Below are 23690 nucleotides of genomic sequence, written 5' to 3' on the forward strand. Positions count from 1 at the left end.
TATGAAGCTACTAAGTTAGGACTATTAAATCAAATACTAAATAGTTAATCAATTTATTAGAATAAATTTTTTTTTGCGAAAAAAGGTTGATATTTCAAAAAAGAAATAGTTATTTTTAGATTTATAAATTTGAAGGTTTAATTTGGGCATCGTTGGGTTTGAAATAGTTGAAATTGAATGACATAAAATTGAATGTAATTTAATTGATACTCATAAATATATAATATTGTTTTTATTATAATTTTATTAAAATTGTATCGCTCAAATTACTGAAATATCGAATTAGACAAGTTATAGCTAAATTGTTAAAAATAAAATACGCCTTCTTCCTACCAGACCAAACAATAAAAAATTTTTTTTAATTTTAAAAAATAAATAAATAAAAAATTTCCCAATTTTAGTGAGTTACCTACCTAATATTTTTATATAAAATTTTGAAATTATCTATATCTATAATATATATAAAAGCCTTGTCACAAAAATACCGTTACGCTGACACTGTCACACTTTCAATCTATAATATATATTTAAAAAATCGTTAATTTTGAAAAGTGTCTGTGGCCAATCGGCAAGAACATCGCTTACATATCTAATGGATTATTGGACTTAGGTTCGAATCCCAGCAAAGGTTTTTTTTCTTAATCTGGCAAAATGTTTTTTTTTATTAATCTGACAAAATTAATCAAATAGAAGTTACGATTCAAAGTTTGTAGCTACTTTAAAATTCAAACTATTAAATAGGTATTCTGATATTTTTAAATTTTTTTAATTCTTTTTTAAAAATCACCACAGAATCATATTAAACATTTATTCATCTTCCATTACCAACTAACTGATAAATCAAACAACTGAACTGAAACTAACTGATACAATAGATATTCTTGGTAAATTTTTTGATTTAATTACTATTTTATATTTTTAGATTTCTGCACAAGATACCATTCAACAAAAAGATACTGAAAATCAACAATCAAATTGTAGTACTGAAAATCAAGAGCAATGTATTATTGTTTCAAGATCCTTAACAGTAAATTTTTGTTTCAAATTTAGATATAACTGATACATTATATTATATTTGTAGATTCTTGCCATTCAACAAAAAGATACTGAAAATCAACAATCAAATTGTAGTATTGAAAATCAAGAGCAATGTATTATTGTTTTAAGATCCTTAACAGTATATTTTAGTTTCAAATTTAGACATAACTGATACATTATATTATATTTGTAGATTCCTGCCATTCAACAAAAAGATACTGAAAATTAACAATCAAATAGTAGTACTGAAAATCAAGAGCAATAATTAAATAGGTATTCTTATATTTTTAAATTTTAGCTGCCAGGAAGGTCCTGTTGCCTTCCATCATATATTAGATGATCTTTATTATAACATACAATAGTTCTTTGGATTTTTCTTCTATTGGGGTTAAAAATGATAATTTACAAAATTGAGTTATGCATAACTTTTTAGTGTATATAAGTTAAAATTCAAACTATATAGGTATATATTTTTAATTTTAATAATATATCAGCATAAGGAGAAAGCCAGACGGAGACAGGAACTTTGTCGAAGCAAGAAAAGACAAGAAGAAAGTCTTATTGCATCAATATCAAAGTGTAAAAATCAAGATCAATGTAATATTGCTTCAACACCCTTAACATGTCTTAAATTTAATTTTATATTTAGAATAAAATTTAGATTTATGATAGAAATCATATTGGGTAAAATATAAAATAGAAATGCTTGGAAATTTTTTAATTTTAAATATGGGCTAGACATTAGCCTGAATTTTTTTTTTGCGGAAATCACCAGGCCTGATTAAAAAACCAAGCCAATGCAACTTTCATTGATTTTATTTTTAATTAAATTATGACTTTTATATATTTTATTTCAGTTCTCAACTAACAAAATTATTATGGTCTTTGGCGGGCTTGAGAAAATTTTCCCAACAATATGGTTTTCAGAGATTTACTTATCTTCAGGCTTGGGAAAAATTACAAAATTATTATGGGTTGGCCAGGTTTGAGAAAAAAAATTTCAGGCCAATGTCTGGTCCATATTTAAAATTAAAAAATTTTCAAGCATATTTATTTTAAATTTTATCCAATATGATTTCTATCACAAATTTAAATTTTATTCTAAATATAAAATTAAATTTAAGATATTATTAAATTATAATAGAAATAAATGGAATATAAAATTAAATTTAAGACATTGTTATTAAATTACAATAGAAATAAATGGCAAAATTTTATGAAAGTTGCATGGGACTTGGTTTTTTGATCAGGCCTGGCTATGTCTGCAAAAACAAATTTTCAGGTCAATGTCTACCCCATATTTAAAATTAAAAAATTCCCAAGCATCTCTATTTTAAATTTTATTCAATATGAATTCTATCACAAATTTAAATTTTATTCTAAATATAAAATTAAATTTAAGACATTATATTAAATTACAATAGAAATAAATGGCAAAATATTGGGAAAGTTGCATGGGACGTGGTTTTTTGATCAGGCCTGCTGTGTCTACAAAACAAAATTCTGAGACCAATGCCTAGCCCATATTTAAAATTCAAAAATTTAGAAGCATCTCTATTTATAATTTTACCCAAATGATTCCTATCACAAATTTAAATTTTGATATTTCTAATATCCTTAATGTTCACGGGTTACATTGCAACAATTTTATCTATTTTTCTCCTAAATTTTACTATAAAGCATATTTAGTACCATATATATAAATAAACTAATTACCCCTCAACCCCGTCATTCTTGACGGGTTATTAGCTAGTAGTTAATAATATGTTATTTAAAATTTCTGCCATCATTTTCTCATTTTTTTTTTAAAAAAAAACTTAATTTTATTTTTAATTAAGGAATACTTATATTTTATGTAATTGTTACATAATATTAGAAATATTTTAATTTATAAAACTATATAAAAATGGAAGTAAATAATATTTTGAGAATATACTATATTAAAATATATATATATAAAGAAATTTTCAAAGTAATATAACGCTTGTACAAAACCTTTTTTTCTAAAATAATAATGTTATAATACATTACATTTGTTAGTCATTGGTCCATTCCATATTGGGAGAAACTTAGAGCAACCTTAACTCTACATATTAGCACCAAAAGCAATGTCTGTCCCATCTACATGGGTTTCGGTCGAAAGATAAATTTCAAGACTAAGATATATATATAAATATATCACTAGAGAAAACATATTAATAGAGCTCTATGTATATGTAGGCATCTTTTATTAAAAATAACCTTGTAAATTTATTTATAAATAATCACTTACAACATCCAATATGTATAACAAGAATTATCTTGGCAAACCTTTGAATATTTCTTTAAATTCCATGATGAAAAAGTTGGTGTCAAAATATTATGCAACCTTTGTATCGACAGGCTTTTTTAGAATTTATAATAACAGAGCAAGAGATAATCATATGCCTAAAGCATATGAAAAAAACAACAAAACTAGGGGTCCAGATGATATTCCAATAGAAAGCCTTAAAGCACTAGGAGATGATGGAATACATTTCCTCACAAATCTATACAATAAAATACTTGGAAAATGGAGGCAGAGCTATCTAGTTCCTATCTTCAAAAATAAAGGGGATCCACACAATTGTCAAAATTACAGGAGCATAGAACTAATGTCACACTGTCTAAAAATATATGAAAAAATAATAGAAAAAAGATTAAGAGACATAATCGAAATAGGAGAGAATCAGTTTGGCTTTATGCCTGGAAGATCAACAACTGATGCTATCCACGCAATTAGGCAAATGAGTGAAAAATACAGGGAAAAGAACAAAAAGCTACACATGGTCTTTCTCGATCTAGAAAAGGCCTTCGATAGAATCCCAAGAAAACTTATCTGGTGGGCGCTATGCCACAAAAAGGTTCCCGAAAAATATATAAGAATAATACAGGATAAGTATATGGGCCATACAACAATGGTCCGTAGCACAACAGGTACTTCAGCAGGCTTCACAATAGACAAAGGAGTTCATCAAGGGTCGGCTCTCAGCCCACTTCTTTTCATTGCAGTAATAGATGTATTAGCACAGTCTATAACTCAAACAGTACCGTGGAATATGATATTTGCAGATGATATTGTGATACTTGCCGAATCCAAGGATGACATGAAAGAAAGATTAGTGAGTTGGATAAATATACTAGAAAAGCACGGACTAAAAGTAAATAGAGAAAAGACGGAGTATATGGTGATAGGAGGAGATGAAACAGAGTATTAATATAAATGAATGGCAGATATCGGCAATTGACCTGCAAATATTTGGCCTCCACTATACAAACAAATGGCACAATAGAAAAAGAGATAAAGAGTAAAATTAATCAAGGGTGGTTAGAGTGGAGATCTTTATCTGGAGTTCTATTTGACAAAAGAATCCCACACAAATTAAAGGGAAAAATTTACAGTTCCATAGTACAACCAACTATTCTATATAGTTCGGAAACATGGCCAACCAAGGAATCAGACGAGAGAAGTCTACAAACTATGGAGATGAGAATGCTGAGGATGATTGCTGGGGTAACAAGAAAGGATAAAGTGCGCAGTACAAGAATACTAGGAAGTTTAAAGGTAGTCCATTAAGACTAAGATAATGGTTAACAGACTTAGGTGGTATAGGCACACAATGAGAAGGCCAACTACATAGGAAATAAGGTTGAGAGTTTGGAAGTGATAGGCAAACGTAAAAGAGTAAGGCCAAAACTTCAATGGGGCCATAAAGTTAGAGCTAATATAAAGAAGTATAAATTAGATAAAAGATATTGTATGAATAACATAAAGTGGAAAGAGATGTTGAAGGCGCTTACCACCAGAAAAGGTGAAAGCTAAAGAGAAAAAAAAATTAATGATTTCGATATATTTTAAAAGTATCGTTAACAAGTCTGTATAATTTTTTACATTATATGATGTAATTATTTTTAATTTTTATAATAAAAATTTATACTAAAAATGATTAGTTTTATAGACAATATATAAAGTAAATGTGACTGTAACTTTTAAAAGGTAATTCTAATAACGTAAACATTATAAATCATTTGTTAAAAAAAAGGTACCCTTTAGGTTAATCCATTTTTTAACATATCTGTCTAGCCAATTATTAAACAAAAGAATATAATATAGATAGAAATATGTAGGAAACATGTATAGAAATCATGCATGTTATATTTGAAAAGGAAGAATGTGACCAGATCTTGCCTAGTAATTAAAGGTATTCCATCAGGATGTTTGCCCTCGATTTAAAAAATAGCACCGTGTCCTGGTATCTAAGTCCGCCGATTTAATGCATTGCCCATTACACTTGGTGTGTTGCCAAAATCGGCCATGAATAAGATATTTATCCTTGCTACCGATAATGTGATTGTAATACATAAAGCAAACAATATTTACTAGTGGTGTAAAAATGCCCAAAGGGATCGATTTCGCAGCAACCCGGGTTGATTTTTAAGTACAGAAATATTCAGACCCAAACACAAGTCATAAAAAAACTCGAGTAGTAAAAATCGACCCAGGAGTTAATTTTCAACTCATGTTCGGGTCGATTTTCTAGACTCATTTTCAGGGTTGAGATTAATTATTTAGACTTCTGCTTGAAATCAGATTAATTTATCCAAACTCTACTCGAGCTTGTAGTGGCCGGCTTTCAGAATTTATCATATATTTCTATAAATGATAGGGCCTGGAGTTCAAAGTGTGGAGATACAGATAATAATGTTAGTTGAGGAAAAATTGAATGTAATTTAAAGAGAAAAAACGGTATAAGGCCATTTCCAAACAAAACGTTTTCAGAGGCACATTTTTCACTATTTTTTTACTTCAAACAACAAACGACTTTTATTATATATCTGATTTATATTACAAAATATTTTAAGCCATATTTTAATTTCAAATAGTTAAATAATTTGATCAAAAAATATCGCCAAAAAGACTAATGTTCCTTAAATTAAGCTAATATTTTTTACATATTAAATTATAAAAACGTTTGAAATTATTTCCAAATAGTCTATATATGCTGAATAAGCAAACTGAATATTTAAAAGGATACGTTATCTAGAAGAAAAATTTAATTTTTAAATATTCTCGAGGTCTGCATGAAAAATGATTATTTTCCCACTCGAGTGCTATTTGTTATGAAGATAAATAGATGTTCCTTTTGGATGCATATTTCCAATAAACCTGCAAAATATGGAATCAAAATCATGATCTGTGACTCTAGCAATATAGGGGTCCAATAGAAATGATGGACAATTGGTTTATATCCATCATGATGGCTAATGATTTATTAAAGAACCCTTATAATTTAACAATTTTGGGAACCCTAAGGAAAAATAAGATGCTTTTAGAAAAAATGTGTAGAAATTAATTCTTCTATTTGTTTATATGACCGGGAATTGTCATTGCTATCATGGAATAATTCCAAAACAAATAGAATATTGTGGAGTTGACACATTGGATCAATTATGGTCAATCTTTTGTTGCCATAGAAAAAGGTGAGATGGACATTATGCATTTTTATGGGTTAATTAATATTGTTCTTGTAAATTCTTGGATTATATATAAAAGTATATGAATAATAAAAATCTAATTCCATTATCAAGAAGACCCATTTGCATAAAATTATATGAAATTTAATAAATCCGTGGTTACAAATACCGAGTATAAGGGTCGAAAAAACCCCATTGGAAAAAAAATAAATTATCACAAATCTAATCGTACGATTAGCAAATTTTGCAAATCAAAATTGAGGCAGATGACGACACAATCTGTGGACACTGTAAAAAAAGACATTTGTCGGACACACCAAGCATGCTACTATGAACATGATATTAAATTTTATTTAAACATATTTGTATTCAGTGATGTTTTATGATTATTTTACAATAAAAATTTTGTCTAAAGCTAGATTGGTTCTAAAATTATTTAAAATTCTATATCGTCGTAATTTTTATGATATATTAGCATTAAGGGTTAAAAATAACTTGTTCACAATAGTTTGAATTAAAAAACGCCAAATAGCGTGCTTTAAAAATATTTTATGTTCCGAAGGATATATCTATCTGTATTTTTTCTCGCTTTGAAAAAATGTTTTGTTTGGAAATAGCCTAAAAATTATTTTGAAAATATTACTTCAGTGTTCATGATATATCTGATGGAACTTTTATCTGAATGATTTCTTGATTTTATAAATTATTAAAAATACAAAAATAACATATATTTATTTTCTAATTTTATTAATATCATTTTAAAGATTATTTCATAAGGAAATGGAAAAAATAGATTTTATAACATTGTTTCATTTGTGATTCTCTTTTGTGTCTTATTGAGAGTAGTTAACTCCTTTTTAAAAACCTAGCTCCTAATCTTACCATTGTAAAAGGAGCTAGCTCCCGTTACTGAGTTTTTAAAAGGTGCGCGCTCACTTTTCTTCAAATTTAAAAAAGATGAGGCTATTTAGCCACTCCTTTGATTTTAATTTATTCATTTTATTTATATTTTTAATCAAAAAAATGATGCATCAAAAATTTAAAATCTTTTATTTAAATTTAAATCTAACAGGCATCTACATCTTTCGCCTAAAACCTGTTTGAAAATACTAAACAAACACTCGACAAAAAACTAGAGGGAAGAGAGGTATTGTATTTTATTATATTTTTTAAATCATTAATTATCAAATATAGTATTGTTTGTTAAATTAAATCTTCCTATTATAATATCTTCCTAATAATCAATTTAATTAAATCTTCTAAATCATTGAAAAATATTTTCGGATTTGAAATTAATTAATTTCCTATCTTGATCTCTGTTTACCCATTCCCTATTCAATTTGAATGGAGGAAGGATAATATGAGCAATGATATTATTATCATTATAAGTTAAAAATCTGCAATAAAATAATTTAAAAATATATAACTTGTCTCCCAATTTTCCTAAAACTTTTTTGATTATCAATTTATCCCAATAGTTATTTCTACCAATAAGTATCATTATTTTAGGTAAAAAAATTTTCTCAAATTATTGGTGATCATGGAGCCTCTTTTAAAATGTTACAATCAACACAAATCACTGTGTTTCGAGGCAATTATCTTAGTTTCCTCGGATCTAAATGAGAGCCCTTTTTTGCCCCCTCCTTATGTTTTTTTTAAATCTTTTGTCTTTTTCAAATTTACTTAAATATTTTTGTTAAATGTTTTCTTAATTTTTTTTAAAATATAATTTTAATATGAATTTATATTAGTGATCTGCATCGGGCCTAATTTTTCGAGCCCGGCTCGAAGTCGCATTTTTTTTAAAAAAAATTGCCGGCCCGAATTTATTTAAATATATAAATTAATATTTATAATTACTAAAAATAAAATATTTTTATTTTACATAAAAAATTCAACAAAAAATTGATAAATTTAGATATATTTAAAAATTTTATAAGGCCCAACCCGACCCGAATTTTCTTAAAAAATATTAGGTCCGACCCAACCCGAACCTGATTTTTTTATAAAAAAGGCCGGGCCTACTTATGCAGATCTCTAATTTATATATCATGCTATTTTTTAATATAAATAAAGAAATTTTTAAATTTGATAAAAAAAATTCTTTTTATAATTAAACATTTTATCAATGCCGAGTATAAGAGACTCATAGAAGATTGGAAAAACATCTGAAAAATCATTTATTAAAGTAGTCTATAAATATTTGGAGTTAAAAACCCCCATATTAATATGAAGCTCACTTTTAAGGATCTTCAAAGATTTTGCCAAAAGCTCTTAGAAAAAATAACCGTTATATTAATATTTATTTGGCTATATTCTTTAATTAATTTATGCTCCTGAGAGTTAAAGAAGTACAAATAAAATATCAAAATCTTGAAGTTTTTGCTTAATATTTTATCTAATACCATGGATTCTGAATATGGATTTCATCTTGTGGTATTTGGACACATTTAATATCTTCCCAGCGATTATATTATCAACCATATTTGTATCACATATTTTGTTTATTCTATAAGGATTGACACATTTGAAATAAAAGCTTTGGGATATAATTTTAAATTTTCTATATTCTAAAGCTTTCTCTATCTATATCAACCCTGGCGACTAATTTGATATTGTGGCAGGCAAATGAATGTTGTAGTAGAAAAGTATAATCTTTTAACTTGTTAATCAGGATATCATCGATAACCACAAGTTGAAAATCTTCATCCATTTAAGATGTTTTATCCTCAAACATTCCACCTTCCTTTTTTAGAGTTTATATAGCTATATCTTAATTGACTTTACTTATTATAATTTAAAATACATTTATAATAATACCATATAATTTATAACATTAAAGGCTCGATTTGAGCTAGTGTTGTTAAATGGCTCGATTAGAGCCAGCTAGCTCAACATTTTAACCAGAAAAATATTATGCAAACCTGAAGATTTTGCTAATAGGTGGAACAATGGTTTGAGCATGTATTAGCGAAATATCAAGGCTTATACATTATTTTCCTGGCTAAAATAATGAGTTAGACTGCGGGGCCCCCTAGCACAAAAGTGCTAGAGGACCCCGTAGCCACGCCAGGCCATCTTTATTAATGCTTAATTATCACATTATTAGACAATACTTACAATGGGAATATAATCACATTATGTTATAATCAGGTAAACAATATATATAAACAATTAAAGTGGTAAACAAAATCACGTTACCAACCAAGATGGTGGTGACTTTGTAATGTAATATGATGGGGTCTGAGATGCTTTAATCTTCAGATCATTGATTACCTGTGAGGAGTAAGAAAAGATTTTTTTCTTCTCTCCAATGAAGTATCCGTGGTATTTTGCCAGTGAGTTCCTTCTAAAGGCTACCCCCGGTTAGTACCCTTGGGTTCGTTCTAAGGGTTTACTACTTCCTTTGGATTAACCTTAAGGGAAAAGGTGGAATTTTTGCGTTGGCTGGTAATCTTACACAATGGAAAATTAATTAATGAAAATTTAAAAGATAATTTTTCCATTGCGTAAGCCTATATATATAGGCGAAAGACCTTATTTCTGAGAGCCTTCGCAAAAAAATTTTTTCCCCCTAAAGATTTAAATTAGGTGTTATAACTATTTATTTACAATGATTCGTATATGGTATGTTGACTACAAAATTGGGGTGGAAAGGACCAAAAATATATGTGTGAATGCATGTTTTATTCTGAATGTTCCTCGTTGGCTTCCATTTCAACCACAGTTTCTGTGTTGCTTTCGTCCAGTGACGTTTCCATCGTGGCTTCAAAGATACCCGGATCGAAGCTATCGTGAGTGGCTTGTAGTCCTTGGTCAATAATGCCCTCCACTTCATCAGACAGATGAATGGGGGTTGAAGCTCTGATCCATGATAAGGCATCTTCGATTCTTGGGAGTACCGTGGTGTCTATCCCATGTAGTATGTTGTGGGCCCCTTCGCTACCTATCCAGGATCTGCTGGGTTCGTCTGACAGGTTTTCCTCTGAGGGAATCCATGTGATGTTTCTGGCCAGGTGGACAAAGTCATGGAAACCCAAGGCTAACATGATTCTCGTGACCAGATGTTCACAAGCAGGGGACCTTGATCCCCCTTTCTTAATGATGGTATATGCTACCTGGCTGTCCGTGACTATGGAGGGAATGGCTGAGAATCTATTCATGCCGTATCTGCAACCTGCCCATATGGCTAAAATTTCTTTCTGGTTTATGTGAGGGGTTGCAAGGTCCGGGATAAGTAAGTCATGCTTGATCTCATCGAAAGTGAATGAATATCCAGGTTGTCCGACTTCTGCTAATCCTACATGGCTCGATGAGGCGTCAACATGAATGATAGGTCCCACTGAGATTACGAAAGGGAAAGGTTCCATAAGCGAGGAAATTGCAATAACTGCTTTTGGGTATGCCTTTACGTAATCTATGGGTGACGTTTCCTCATCGTTCAGCATTGTAGAATAATAGGGGGCGAAAACTCTAGAGAGCCCCGTGATGGCGTAAATATAGTGATCACAATGGCGAGCCTATTATCATGAACAATATCTTTGCGGATAGGATCTCACCATACGTAACCGCTGTCATGCCACCGCCAGCGCCAGCGGTCGACAGCGATTCGATCGGCAGATTTCATAGACTCCTGAGACTGATGGGAATCGACACCACCGACCACGTGCAGATCGACATTCAAGCAACCTTGGGGTTATCCGCATCGGTCCTGAAGCCCCACCCAGATCAATCCCCTTATACCAAGAGAGTGGCTTTGAGGGGTTTCTGCCCAAAATTCGACAATCAAGCCATAAACGACAATGGAGGATACTTCCGAAATAGGTTTACTAGGCTAGCCGCGAAATATATGCCCATCATCAACCAGTTGGTGGATGGCGGGGTCGTCGAAAGGACAGATGCGACCTTCTGCTCACCATTATTCTTAATACCGAAAGCAGAAGGAACCCCAAGGGTTATCTCAGATTTCTCTAACGTTTCTAGGAACTTCATTCGATATCCTTTTAGATTAAGAACCATCCCTATGATTGCCCCACTACTAGAAACAGCAACTAAAGCCACGAAAATCGATCTGAAATCTGCTTTCTATTCTATTCCATTAGCTCAAAGTAGGAGAAGGTTCTTTGGATTCGCAACTTCATCCACAAGGTTCCGATCCCCTATATTCTACAATGCTGAACGATGAGGAAACGTCACCTATAGATTACGTAAAGGCATACCCAAAAGCAGTTATTGCAATTTCCTCGTTTATGGAACCTTTCCCTTTCGTATTCTCAGTGGGACCTATCATTCATGTTGACGCCTCATCGAGCCATGTAGGATTAGCAGAAGTCGGACAACCTGGATATTCATTCACTTTCGATGAGATCAAGCATGACTTACTTATCCCGGACCTTGCAACCCCTCACATAAACCAGAAAGAAATTTTAGCCATATGGGCGGGTTGCAGATATGGCATGAATAGATTCTCAGCCATTCCCTCCATAGTCACGGACAGCCAGGTAGCATATACCATCATTAAGAAAGGGGGATCAAGGTCCCCTGCTTGTGAACATCTGGTCACGAGAATCATGTTAGCCTTGGGTTTCCATGACTTTGTCCACCTGGCAAGAAACATCACATGGATTCCCTCAGAGGAAAACCTGGCAGACGAACCCAGCAGATCCTGGATAGGTAGCGAAAGGGCCCACAACATGCTACATGGGATAGACACCACGGGACTCCCAAGAATCGAAGATGCCTTACCATGGATCAGAGCTTCAACCCCCATTCATCTGTCCGATGAAGTGGAGGGCATTATTGACCAAGGACTACAAGCCACTCACAATAGCTTCGATCCGGGTATCTTTGAAGCCAAGATGGAAACGTCACTGGACGAAAGCAACACAGAAACTGTGGTTGAAATGGAAGCCAACGAGGAACATTCAGAATAAAACATGCATTCACACATATATTTTTGGTCCTTTCCACCCCAATTTTGTAGTCAACATACCATATACGAATCATTGTAAATAAATAGTTATAACACCTAATTTAAATCTTTAAGGGGGGAAAAAATCTTTTGCGAAGGCTCTCAGAAATAAGGTCTTTCGCCTATATATATAGGCTTACGCAATGGAAAAATTATCTTTTAAATTTTCATTAATTAATTTTCCATTGTGTAAGATTACCAGCCAACGCAAAAATTCCACCTTTTCCCTTAAGGTCAATCCAAAAGAAGTAGTAAACCCTTAGAACGAACCCAAGGGTACTAACCGGGAGTAGCCTTTAGAAGGAACTCACTGGCAAAATACCACGGATACTTCCTTTGGAGAGAAAGAAAAATATCTTTTCTTACTCCTCACAGGTAATCAATGATCTGAAGATTAAAGCATCTCAGACCCCATCATATTACATTACAAAGTCACCACCATCTTGGTTGATAACGTGATTTTGTTTACCACTTTAATTGTTTATATATATTGTTTACCTGATTATAACATAATGTGATTATATTCCCATTGTAAGTATTGTCTAATAATGTGATAATTAAGCAATAATAAAGATGGCCCGGCGTGGCTACGGGGTCCTCTAGCACTTTTGTGCTAGGGGGCCCCACATAACTCAATATCTTATTCAGAAAAAATATTATGCAAGCCTAAAGATTTTGCTAATAGATGACACAAATTTGGACATCTTTTAACGAAACCTCGAGGCTTAGGCAATATTTTTCTGCCTAAAATATTAAGTTAGCCATTTTTAAAAATCGGCTCAAAATGAGCCGTTTAACAACACTATATTTAAGAAAGTAAATCTACTTATATATAAAGGTATATATGTATATTAACAAGAATTTAAAAGTGTAAATAGACAAATGTAACAAAATAATGTAAATAAATATAAGCTATTGTATATAAAGAGGAAAGAAGGGGTAAGATCAGAATAAAAAAAGAGTCAAGAGGGAACTGTTAATTAGACAATGGAAATTTGATTTGATGACCTGAATATTGCAAGTCTTCGACAAAGTTTTAAGTTGCCCAGTAAATTTGAAGATAGCAATGGATCTTAAGGCATATATAGAATTTTAGAGATATTAAAAAAGTTTAAGTAATAAGCCTTGTTGGCTAGAAGAGAGTATAAAAGTTCCTCAAATTATTTGAGGCAAGATAAGATATTCATAAAAAATTGTTCAAAAGCACCCACACCACCAATATGAGCCCTGAGTTGAAAAGTCATCTATTAAGATATTTTAAAAATTATAATTAATTTCCAAGTCCGATTGAAAGGGGAAGAATTTTGGTTTGTTTATGTTTAGACTTAGACCAATAGAGACATTTCCGTCTTTTAATATGCTGCATGCTTTGGCGATCTCTTCAGTTGAACCACTACCTATTACATAGTCAATAAACAATGAGATCAAGCTTGTAGTTGGTTTTAATTTATTTTAGTGATACAATATTTTGTTCAATAATTTGATTTAAAAAAATGTGAGAAATATTATTTTAAATAATTAAATAGTTTCATAAATTTACATAAATATAATATTATTTATATTGTATTCAACAAATACATTAATTAAGATTATTTTTAAAATATAATGTATACAAGAGGGCAGGCGCGTAGCCAGTGGGCATCCACCCATTGCAAAATTTCTTGAAAAAATATAAAAGGGCTCAGGCGCGTCAATGGGGGGGGGGGATTCCCCATCCCCCTTCCCATAGCAAAAATCTTTGAAAAAATATAAAAGGGTTTAATGAATTATGAATTGCAAAGTAATCTATTTCAAAACAGGTTATATTCTTAATATTAACAAAAAGTTAAAATTAATTTAAATATTTGTTCCTTGTATTAGATTTTTTAAACTTTAAGAACTGATGTATATAAGAAAATTTTATCGATCAAAAAAAAATCTTATTAATTTTTTCCACAATTAGAACATTTCTAGAGTGTATGAAATATTCAGATATCCAAATATACAGAATCTGCTGGATATAATTATTTCTGATACTTCTTGTGATACAGAAAAAAAGAAACTGCAAAAACCCTGCGCGATATGATGGAGCCTTCGACATCAAACTGCTACAGCATTTTCTGGATCTATAGGAGCCTATTTTGTATGCCCTTGGAGAAATATCAGAATGACCTGTAGCAGATATTTTATCTGAAGCTGATACATTATTAGATTTAATATGACTGCCAATTTTTTTTCAAGGGAATGTATTAATAAATTATATAACAATTTTATGAAATATTTTTTAAAAAAATGATATGGTTTTGGCTGAATTTATGCGAATATTATAATACAGCTTAGAAATCCAAGAACCAGGAATTTCTCAAAATTTATGTGATTGTTAAGATGAAAGCGAGATTATTGATTTTAAGATTCACAAGCCTCAACTTTCATAAACAAACAAATTGTTCCAGTATTAACGTGGACTAGAGGTCTGCATTGGGCAGGTTTTTGAACCATTAGCCCGCCCACCCAATATTTTTAAAAATTTAACTCGCCCGCCCATTAGTCTAAAATTCCTTACCCACTCGCCCGCCCATTAGTCTAAAAATTTATACCCGCCATCCATTATTTATAAAATAATTTTAACCCAACCCGCTATTATAAAATTTAATTATGGCCATTCTTTCAATTTTTTAAGCATCTAATAAAAATATTTCAGCATTACACCCCTACAAGGTGTTTGATAATTATAAAAATTACTATATTAAGCATAAAAAAATATTCAATTTAAATTATGGATAATTTATTTGATCAAATAAAATACTTATGAAAAAATATAAATATAAAATTGATATTATATGTAAGTACAGTTTCTTAGACCCTTCTTTCTTATTCATACCCATCGCCTGCTCCATTCTCACCACCTTCGGTAGTAAAGCTCAGCGTTTTTTAAAAGAATTAGGCAAACAGATTCGTGAAAAAACCGATCAGCCTAAGGAATCCCTCTTTTTACGCCAAAGACTTGCTACCGCCATTATTCGCTCTAACTATCTAAGTTTTATCTCTTCCATTGAATAACCTTCCATATTCCTAGCTTCCTTTTTTTATCCCCTATCCTTCCCCGTAAATTCTATTTCTACATTTTTCACCTTTTAAAAAAATTAATGATTTGCTACTACATTTTGACAACATATCATATCAATAAATATTCAAATAAAGTAAATGACCAAAAAAAAATAAATTATAATGCAAAAATAATAATGAATCGACATTTTCTGGATTCAAACATGTTCTTCTTTGTTTTAAATTCCAGCAATGCTAAATTCTTGTTCAGATGAAGCACTAGTTGCAGGAATTGCCAATATTTTTCTTGCTAATCTTGATAGCTTTGGCAAATCTTCTCTTTCTTGTTGTTTCCACCAAAGTAGTTTTTAATATACAAAAAAAGTTTTATACCAAAAAAGGACATTTTATTAATATTTAATATCCAAAAAGTTCATAAGAACCATTTTTAATTAATATTTACTTAAATGATTTTAAATTTTTCTAGCCCACCCGTTCATTGCTTAAATTTCTTAACCCGCCCACCCACCCGAAACCCCACCCAATGCAAACCTCTAACGTGGATTCAATTTTGAGGATTACTATAAAATAATCGTTTTTATTCCACTTTTGGATACCTTTTTGACTCAACTATGAACAATTTGTGATTCAAATAGCTCTATCCAATTTACAAATACTATATTTAATAACTCCCTCTGATCTGAGTATATATCAAATCTTGATATTGAAAAATTAAATATTTAGCTAAATTTTATTCAGAGGATATAAATGTATCTGAAGGCCAATTAATTTTTAAATTTAAATGGTGTCAAAGATTCATTTTTGTAAATAATCCTCTAAGAAATACAGTGGAAACATTGCATACTTTAAAATATATTTTACAAGTTTTTCCAAATATATTATACTGTATATTTTGACAATGATACCAATCAAGCATAAATGAGAGGACCTTTTTTTCTTTAAATTTTATAGGATGATTAGTTCTAATAAATTTTATATGATGATTAATTCTAAAACTTTTTATACTCTAAAATTCATTTCAATTAATATTATCACCCTGCCTGCAAGATGACTCCTCGGCTCCATCCCAAAAAGGAGCTAACTCCTGCTCCTGAGTTTTAAAAAATAGCAGCACTCCAGGTGTTTTTAGAAAAATGTAGCGGCACCTTTTAATAACACTGATCTCATTATATCTTTGTATCGTCCTATCTCATTCATCAATTTATACTTTCTTTTTTCTTAATTAGGATTTTATATTTATTTTTAAAAGATTAAATATGTACTTTCCGCTGGTATAGTTATGATAATTGTGGGAGCCATGGTATATGGACATGTATTGCCTAGCTAAGTTGAGAGTTTCATCTTTTAAAATAATTAAAATTTTCTATGTATTATGTTCAAAATATTAAGTTTATGTAGTTGATTGATCGAATATTACTACTTGCATTTAAGGTTTATTAAGGGATATTACATGTCAAATTGATCAATAAATTATGATTTTATCACGACTTCTTACGATTTTTATAAATTTAGCATATAAACTAAGATTCTTATAACCTATATTTGGGAATAATTTCAGTTTCTTCTTATACTTTTGAAGATATCAAGGGTAGAAGCAAACTAAGTGGTTATTTTTTATTAGTGTTGGTTTTCATTTAATTATTGTTTAATTAAAAATTAAACTTGTAAATATTAACTTTTGTATTAAAATAAAATGTATTTGGACACCTTTTGCTCAGAACAATCTTTATCTCACACAGAAAAATTAGTTTCACCGATTTTAATTTGATTTTAATAAACACATTACTATTACCATTATATATATATATAAAATAAATTTAGAAAAGAACACGCAGGGATCCAAACCATAATAAATATCAGTACGGTTCAGATAAAAAAGGTTCAGGGTTTAAAAATAAATCAATTCGATTTGAATCTTTAAAAACCGATTCAAACATTTTAGTATATAAGTGTATTAGAATTATGTAAAGAAAAATATACATATTTTAAAATTTTATCATTATTCTCTAAAAAATAATTAAGTTGTATACAATTAATTCAAGATCTCTCCTGACAAATTATATTTAAGAGGAAGAAAAAATTTTATGACTGAGAACCAGGGACATGAAACGGAACTTTGAGCAAATTTATGGAACCGGAACGTGTATTCCGGAGCCTTCCTGAAATTATATATAAATTTATTTATTCTATAATTAAAAATAATTTTTTTTAATCCATCTAAGGTGCGTAGTTCTTTTTATTTTCTAAGTCCTTACAAATGGTACACCCTAAAAAAAATTTTCTTCGATGAAGATTGGAAAACTGTAAAAAAATAATCGTTTCCTTAGAGCTGTAAGCAAGTTTAATGTTCTAAAAAGAGAGCATTTTTCCAGGTGACTTTATAGGTGAATGGACCAAATGTAAAATAAGGTTTCAAAAACTAAATTCCCTATTATCACAAGACTTGATTTCAACTCTCAACAAAAGGGAAAAAAATGCTAAGATTAATTACTTTGTTTGGCCTTATATTTAGATCCTATGTTTAAATCTCTTTTGATCGAAGAGGAAAATAATATAGATATAAATCATTTATTGGCGACATGGGAATGGGAACATTTTAAAAATTTTAAGGATGAAAATTTATATATAATAAGTAAATCGGATAAATCTTGAAAAGAAGGACAAGAGTATGATGAATTTGTTTCTAAGGTCCAAGGATAAAAAGAAAAATATAGCAAAACTTATAAAAAGAATATTCTACCGGGAATCCAATAAAATAAAAAATTCTATCCTGAATGAAGCCCAATCGTATTAACAACTCCATGTAGCCAGGTAAGTGTTGAACGTTGTTTATTAACGCTCAAATTTATACCAACACATAAATGTTAATCTTTTAGAAAATGTATAATTGCTTCGATATAATAATTGATTTATTTAATAAATAAATAAAGATTAAAATGTGTCGATTTAAAAAATATATTTAGATATATTTCTAGAAACTTCCGATAAGTGAAATGGAACGGAACAATTTTTTGACCGAAACTGGAAAGCAAAAATTCCCTTGTTCCGGATCCCTGCTTAGAACACTTCTTATATGCTAACTTAAGTAGCTAGTACCGATATAAAAATATCTTAAAATAATTACTGATATTTATCAGACAACAAAATTGATTATTAATCATCTTACGCTTAAACCCGGCTCATAAGCATTTTTAGAGGTACAGTTAAGGTTCGGGTGACAAATTTATTAAGGGCTCAGGTTTGGTAAATAATAAAAGTCAATACCGGTTTAATGGTTCGGTTTGAATCCCTATTTTTATGACATTTAAGTAATATCAATAAAAATTTATAATAAATGAGCAATATTATTTATCTATGACGAGGCTTATGATGTGGGATCGGCTTTGGAATATAGTGCAAATCTCTAGCATAATTATATGGCATAAAATCAAATGTAGTATTTTAAGTATTTGAGATCTCCATAGCTCTGCCAGCCAGTCATGATATAAAATTTAAACTTAGAAGAATTTAATATACGATAAAGATATTTACATATAAACTAGATAACCTATATAAAATCTTTATGGCTAATTCAAGCTGAGTAAATATATATAAATTGCATAACTTGTGCATTGGATTTTTTAAAAATATTTTAAAAATTTATTTTATAGCATAAATCCAACTCTTTAATATAAATTTATTTCATTTTTAACTTTTTATAGTTTTATTTTGTAATTTAAGGCTGGCTAGTTGGCTGCATTGTGCAGGTCTCCAGTATTTATAAGCCATAAATATTTTTGTCAATTGATAGTAGAAAAAAATCAATTAATAAATGAGCTTTTGACTGATTTTTATGTTATGGATCTGCAGTTAGACCCTATTACTAACTAGTATCCAAAGCCCCGTCCACAGGCCAGGCATTGAAAATGTGGTGTTCGGAATCTTTTAAATTTTATATTATTCTATAAAATATATATATGAACATTATTAACCAATTAAGCGATAGAATATAACACTCTATCTAAAGTATAAAAAACATTTCTGATTTTTTTTACTGTTTTTATTGATTATTTCATTGTTGTAGTAAAAATTATCTTTAACTTTTTTTGTACATATTGGTAATTGTAATGAGTAAACATTTTAATTTAAGCAACTCTTCTGTATGGGGTTTTTAAATATTGTTCGGAAGTATATGCTTTATTTACTAAATACATTATTCACACTTGCAAGTCTTAATCAAAGTTTTAAATATAGGGATTCCCATTCAAAAAAGGAAAAGGTCAGCTAAAAAAGGAAAAAATGTCAATCAAAAAGGGAAAAGGTTCAATCAAAAAATAAAAAAGTCCGCTCAAAGAAGGAAAGGTATCTCAAGGAAAAGTACCAAAGGCTTACGAAAATTCCGATCAAAAAAGGAAAAGTGTCAAACAAAAATAGAAAAGGTCCACTCATAAAAGGATAAGTGCCAATCAAAAAAGAGGTTGAAGTCCGATCAAAAAAGGAAAGGTGCCAAACAAAAAAGTAAAAGGTCCAATCAAGAATGGAAAAGGTACAATCAAAAAAGGAAAAGTCCCAAAGAAAAAGAAAATGTAAATTAAGAAATGAAAAGTCAAAGAGAAATGGAAAATATCAATCAAAATAAGAAAATCGTTTATTTTTAAAATATTTTTATTTGTTATCAATCAGAGACCTACAAAGGTACCATTTGTATGGCACGACACGGCCCGGCCCAGATTAAAAATTTCTCGGCCAGACCCGGTTCGGATTTTTTTTCAAAAATTTTTTACGGCCCGGCCCGGGTTTAAAAATTTTAGGCCAGGCCCGGCCCGTATATTAAAAAAAAAATTTGGGGGGGGGGGGGCAGGCCCGTCCTGGATTTAAAAAAAAATTTTTTTAGGCACGGCTCGGAATTTTTTTAAATTATATTCGACCTGGTATATACAAAAATTTATTTATTTCGTATTTTTTCATATTTTTCGGCGAGTATTATCATTTAATAAGCAAGTATATTAGCTAATGTTGTTAAACGGCTCGTTTTGAGCCGATTTTTAAAAACGGCTAACTCAATATTTTCGCCAGAAAAATATTGACTAAGCCTCGAAATTTCAATACTATATGTCTAGACCTTTGTTCCCCCCATGAGCAAAATTTTCAGGCTTGCATAATATTTTTCTGGATAAAAAACTGAGTTAGCCGTTTTTAAAAATGCCGTTTAACAACACTACATATTTTATTTTTTTTATTCTAAACAAATATTTAGAATATTACAAATTGATACTATTAAAAATTTGTGTAAATAATATTTTGAGAATATACTATGTATTTATAAAAAAAATAAAACTGATATTTTAATTAATAAAAATATAACATAATATATAATAATGTATTTTATCTTCTGCTGTATGAGTGTTAGCTAGTGTTAACTTTCACCAAACATTATATTAATCATAACTATATATAATCATTATAACCATATCTAATTGACATTTTGTTCATAGAAGGAACAAAGGTTTAGACATATATTATCGAAATCTTGAGACTTAGGCAATATTTTTGTGGCTGAAATATTGAGTTCGAGCCGTTTAACAACACTATTGAGGAGTATGACTTCGTGTTGGGGGTGCGTGGTGGAGTGTGGTGGTGCAAAAAATAAAGTTATTTGATATGGGTATTAAATATAAGGTAATTAAAAAATTTTTTTATTGTAATAATAATAATCACTTTAAGCTGGCGGGTCTAGGTCTTGGAGGGTCAGGAATATTTTTATCAACACAAAATATTGATATAGGTAGATAAAATCTAATCTAAATATCTTTTGACTAAAAGCCTTCATCCTTGGTCTTGATGGGTATGACTTCGCCTTGGGGGGGGGGGCAAAAAATAATTTTATGTGATATAAGTATCAAATATAAGGTAATTAAAATATTTTTTGATTTTAATAATAATTACTCTAAATGGACTCGGTCTTGGAGGGTAAGGAAATTTTTTATGAACCCAAAATATTAAATAAATATGATAAATTAAATCTATGCTCCAAAAATATTGAAGCCAAAATTATCTAAATAGAGGGCGAGAAACTATGGGTTGGAACCCATTTGGGAAAAATTGATTCCCCATTTTTAAAAACGAACGTTCACAAATCAATAAAATTTAAGTCAAACGATATTTAAATATTTTGTATATATAAAAATATTTTTGACCACACAAGACCTCCCGCTTAGTTAAGTATAATTATTACAATCAAGAAATATTTTAATTACCTTTTATTTGATACATATATCAAAAAAAATTATTTTTTTACTTCCTCCCCCCTCAGTCTACACCCAGATTAAGTCATACCTACCCAAAGACCAATAATAAATACTTCCAGTGTCAAAAGATATTTAAATTAGGTATTATTTGACCCATATCGATATTTTGTGTTGATAAAATATTCCGGACTCCCATCAAGCCCTAGACCCGCCCGCTTAAAGTGATTATTATTACAATAAAAAAAAAATAATTACCTTTTATTTGATACCCATATCAAAAAAATTATTTTTTTACCCCCTCCCCCCTCCATCCACCTTCAGATTATGTCATACCTACCCAAAGACCAATAATGAATACTTCGAGTCAAAAGATATTTCAATTAGCTATTATTTGATACCCATATGATATTTTATTTTGATAAATTCCTGACCCCTTCCCCCCCCAACCTAGACTATCCCATTAATGGTGAAATATTGTACTCTAGTTGAATAGATCTTTTGATTAGCTTTCGATTGCTACCCTATATTCGACATATCTACTTAAATAAACCCCCCAAAAAACTTAAAATAAATAACAATAAAATTTTTAAAAAAATAAAGCAAAACGCTCGTTATTATGGTTCAAACGTGATAATATCGTATAATTCTTTATCCTTTAAAAAATTAAATTCTTAAAGGGATCCCTTTAAAACCCGTGATGATCCCGGATAGTTCTGATCCCTTTTAAAATTACGACATATACTATATAGTAAGAAACAAAAATTTATATTATCCTAAATAATTTCCTCTCTTCTACATTTTGGAATATAGGTCACTATATTAAAATTCTTTGCATTCTCCTCAGATATTCCTCCCTTCTCGTGCTTTATAAAACGAATTATCATCGTTATATATTAGGATTTGGATTCTGACAAAATCTTCCATTGAAAAAATACATTTACAAAGAGATAATGGGTGTACGGTGATAAATATTTTATTGTATGGTCCGTTCCTTTTTATCGATTTTCTAATTGTATGGTTATGAAGAAATGAAATATTATCCATAAAAAAAATCATATTCATCATATTTCTTTCTTCAATATGATTTGGTATTTCATTTACAAAGTGATTAAAGTGTATAGCCTTGCAGGGGTCATCAAGAACAATTCAGTGTATTTATCGCTTGAACTTTTTTAATAGGCCTTTTATTTTATTCATGTCCATATAACCATCTCATTGATATTAAAAACCGCTCTATGGATAAAAATAGATGTTTCTTTCATAACATCCACAAATTATTCGCGTATTCTTTGCGAATCTAGATATTTGATTCGGTATCCTAACTGAATCTGTGATACCCTTTTAAATCTACACCTAAATCCAGATATTACCTTTATACCACATTTTTTGACATTTCTCAGAGACCTGCAGGGTACCATTCGCAAGGCCTGCCCCGCATTTTTTTAAAATATTATATTTATTCTTAATTTTTATAGCTAATAAGGGCGATTTAAAATATTCGGTTTTAAAATATACGGCTCGGCTTGGGTATTTTAAAAAAATAGGCCAAGCCCAGGTATATTTAAAAAAATTAAAATAAGGCCGTTTCTGATATTTCTACATTATATATTTTTTTAATCATTTCACATAACTAAGTGTCATCCAAATTTATACAATTTAATATAATTCTTCCTGTTCTTGATTTAATCTTTTGAGTGCAAATGAGCAGCCTCCTTTTGGTAAACTATATTTTATTCCATTGTTGAGATGGGAGTCTTTTATATTTGTCCCAAATTAATAGGTTCCTTTAAAACATGATGCAATATTTAGGATACTATCCTTTTTTAAAGCGTCAATTATTAGAGCTTTTGTTGCACTATTAATGTTTTTTTTTCCTTGTTACTTTGCTACCATGTCTTGGTGATTTTATTTTATAA

At 29.9% G+C, this 23690-nt stretch overlaps 1 protein-coding gene across 3 annotated transcripts in view; it reads right to left on the reverse strand.

The window, feature by feature from the left end:
- The window catches only part of LOC135926168 (pseudouridylate synthase 1 homolog), a 69750-nt gene that overhangs the window by 40561 nt on the left and 5499 nt on the right, over nucleotides 1-23690 (reverse strand). For 2 of the 3 annotated variants that reach the window (XM_065461914.1, XM_065461912.1), the window contains exons 2-3: nucleotides 16810-16888; nucleotides 7175-7220 (exon numbers count right to left, since the gene is read on the reverse strand). In XM_065461914.1, coding sequence (XP_065317986.1) covers nucleotides 7175-7220; nucleotides 16810-16859 — 96 coding nt within the window. In that variant the 5' untranslated portion in view covers nucleotides 16860-16888. Of the gene's footprint in view, nucleotides 1-7174; nucleotides 7221-16809; nucleotides 16889-21244; nucleotides 21385-23690 lie in introns of those variants that run through there. The other variant, XM_065461913.1, reaches the window with a different exon arrangement.

This window comes from Gordionus sp. m RMFG-2023, chromosome 3 (assembly GCF_954871325.1).
Source record: "Gordionus sp. m RMFG-2023 chromosome 3, tfGorSpeb1-WG-v2, whole genome shotgun sequence".
Classification (NCBI taxonomy): Eukaryota; Metazoa; Nematomorpha; class Gordioida; order Chordodea; family Parachordodidae; genus Gordionus; species Gordionus sp. m RMFG-2023.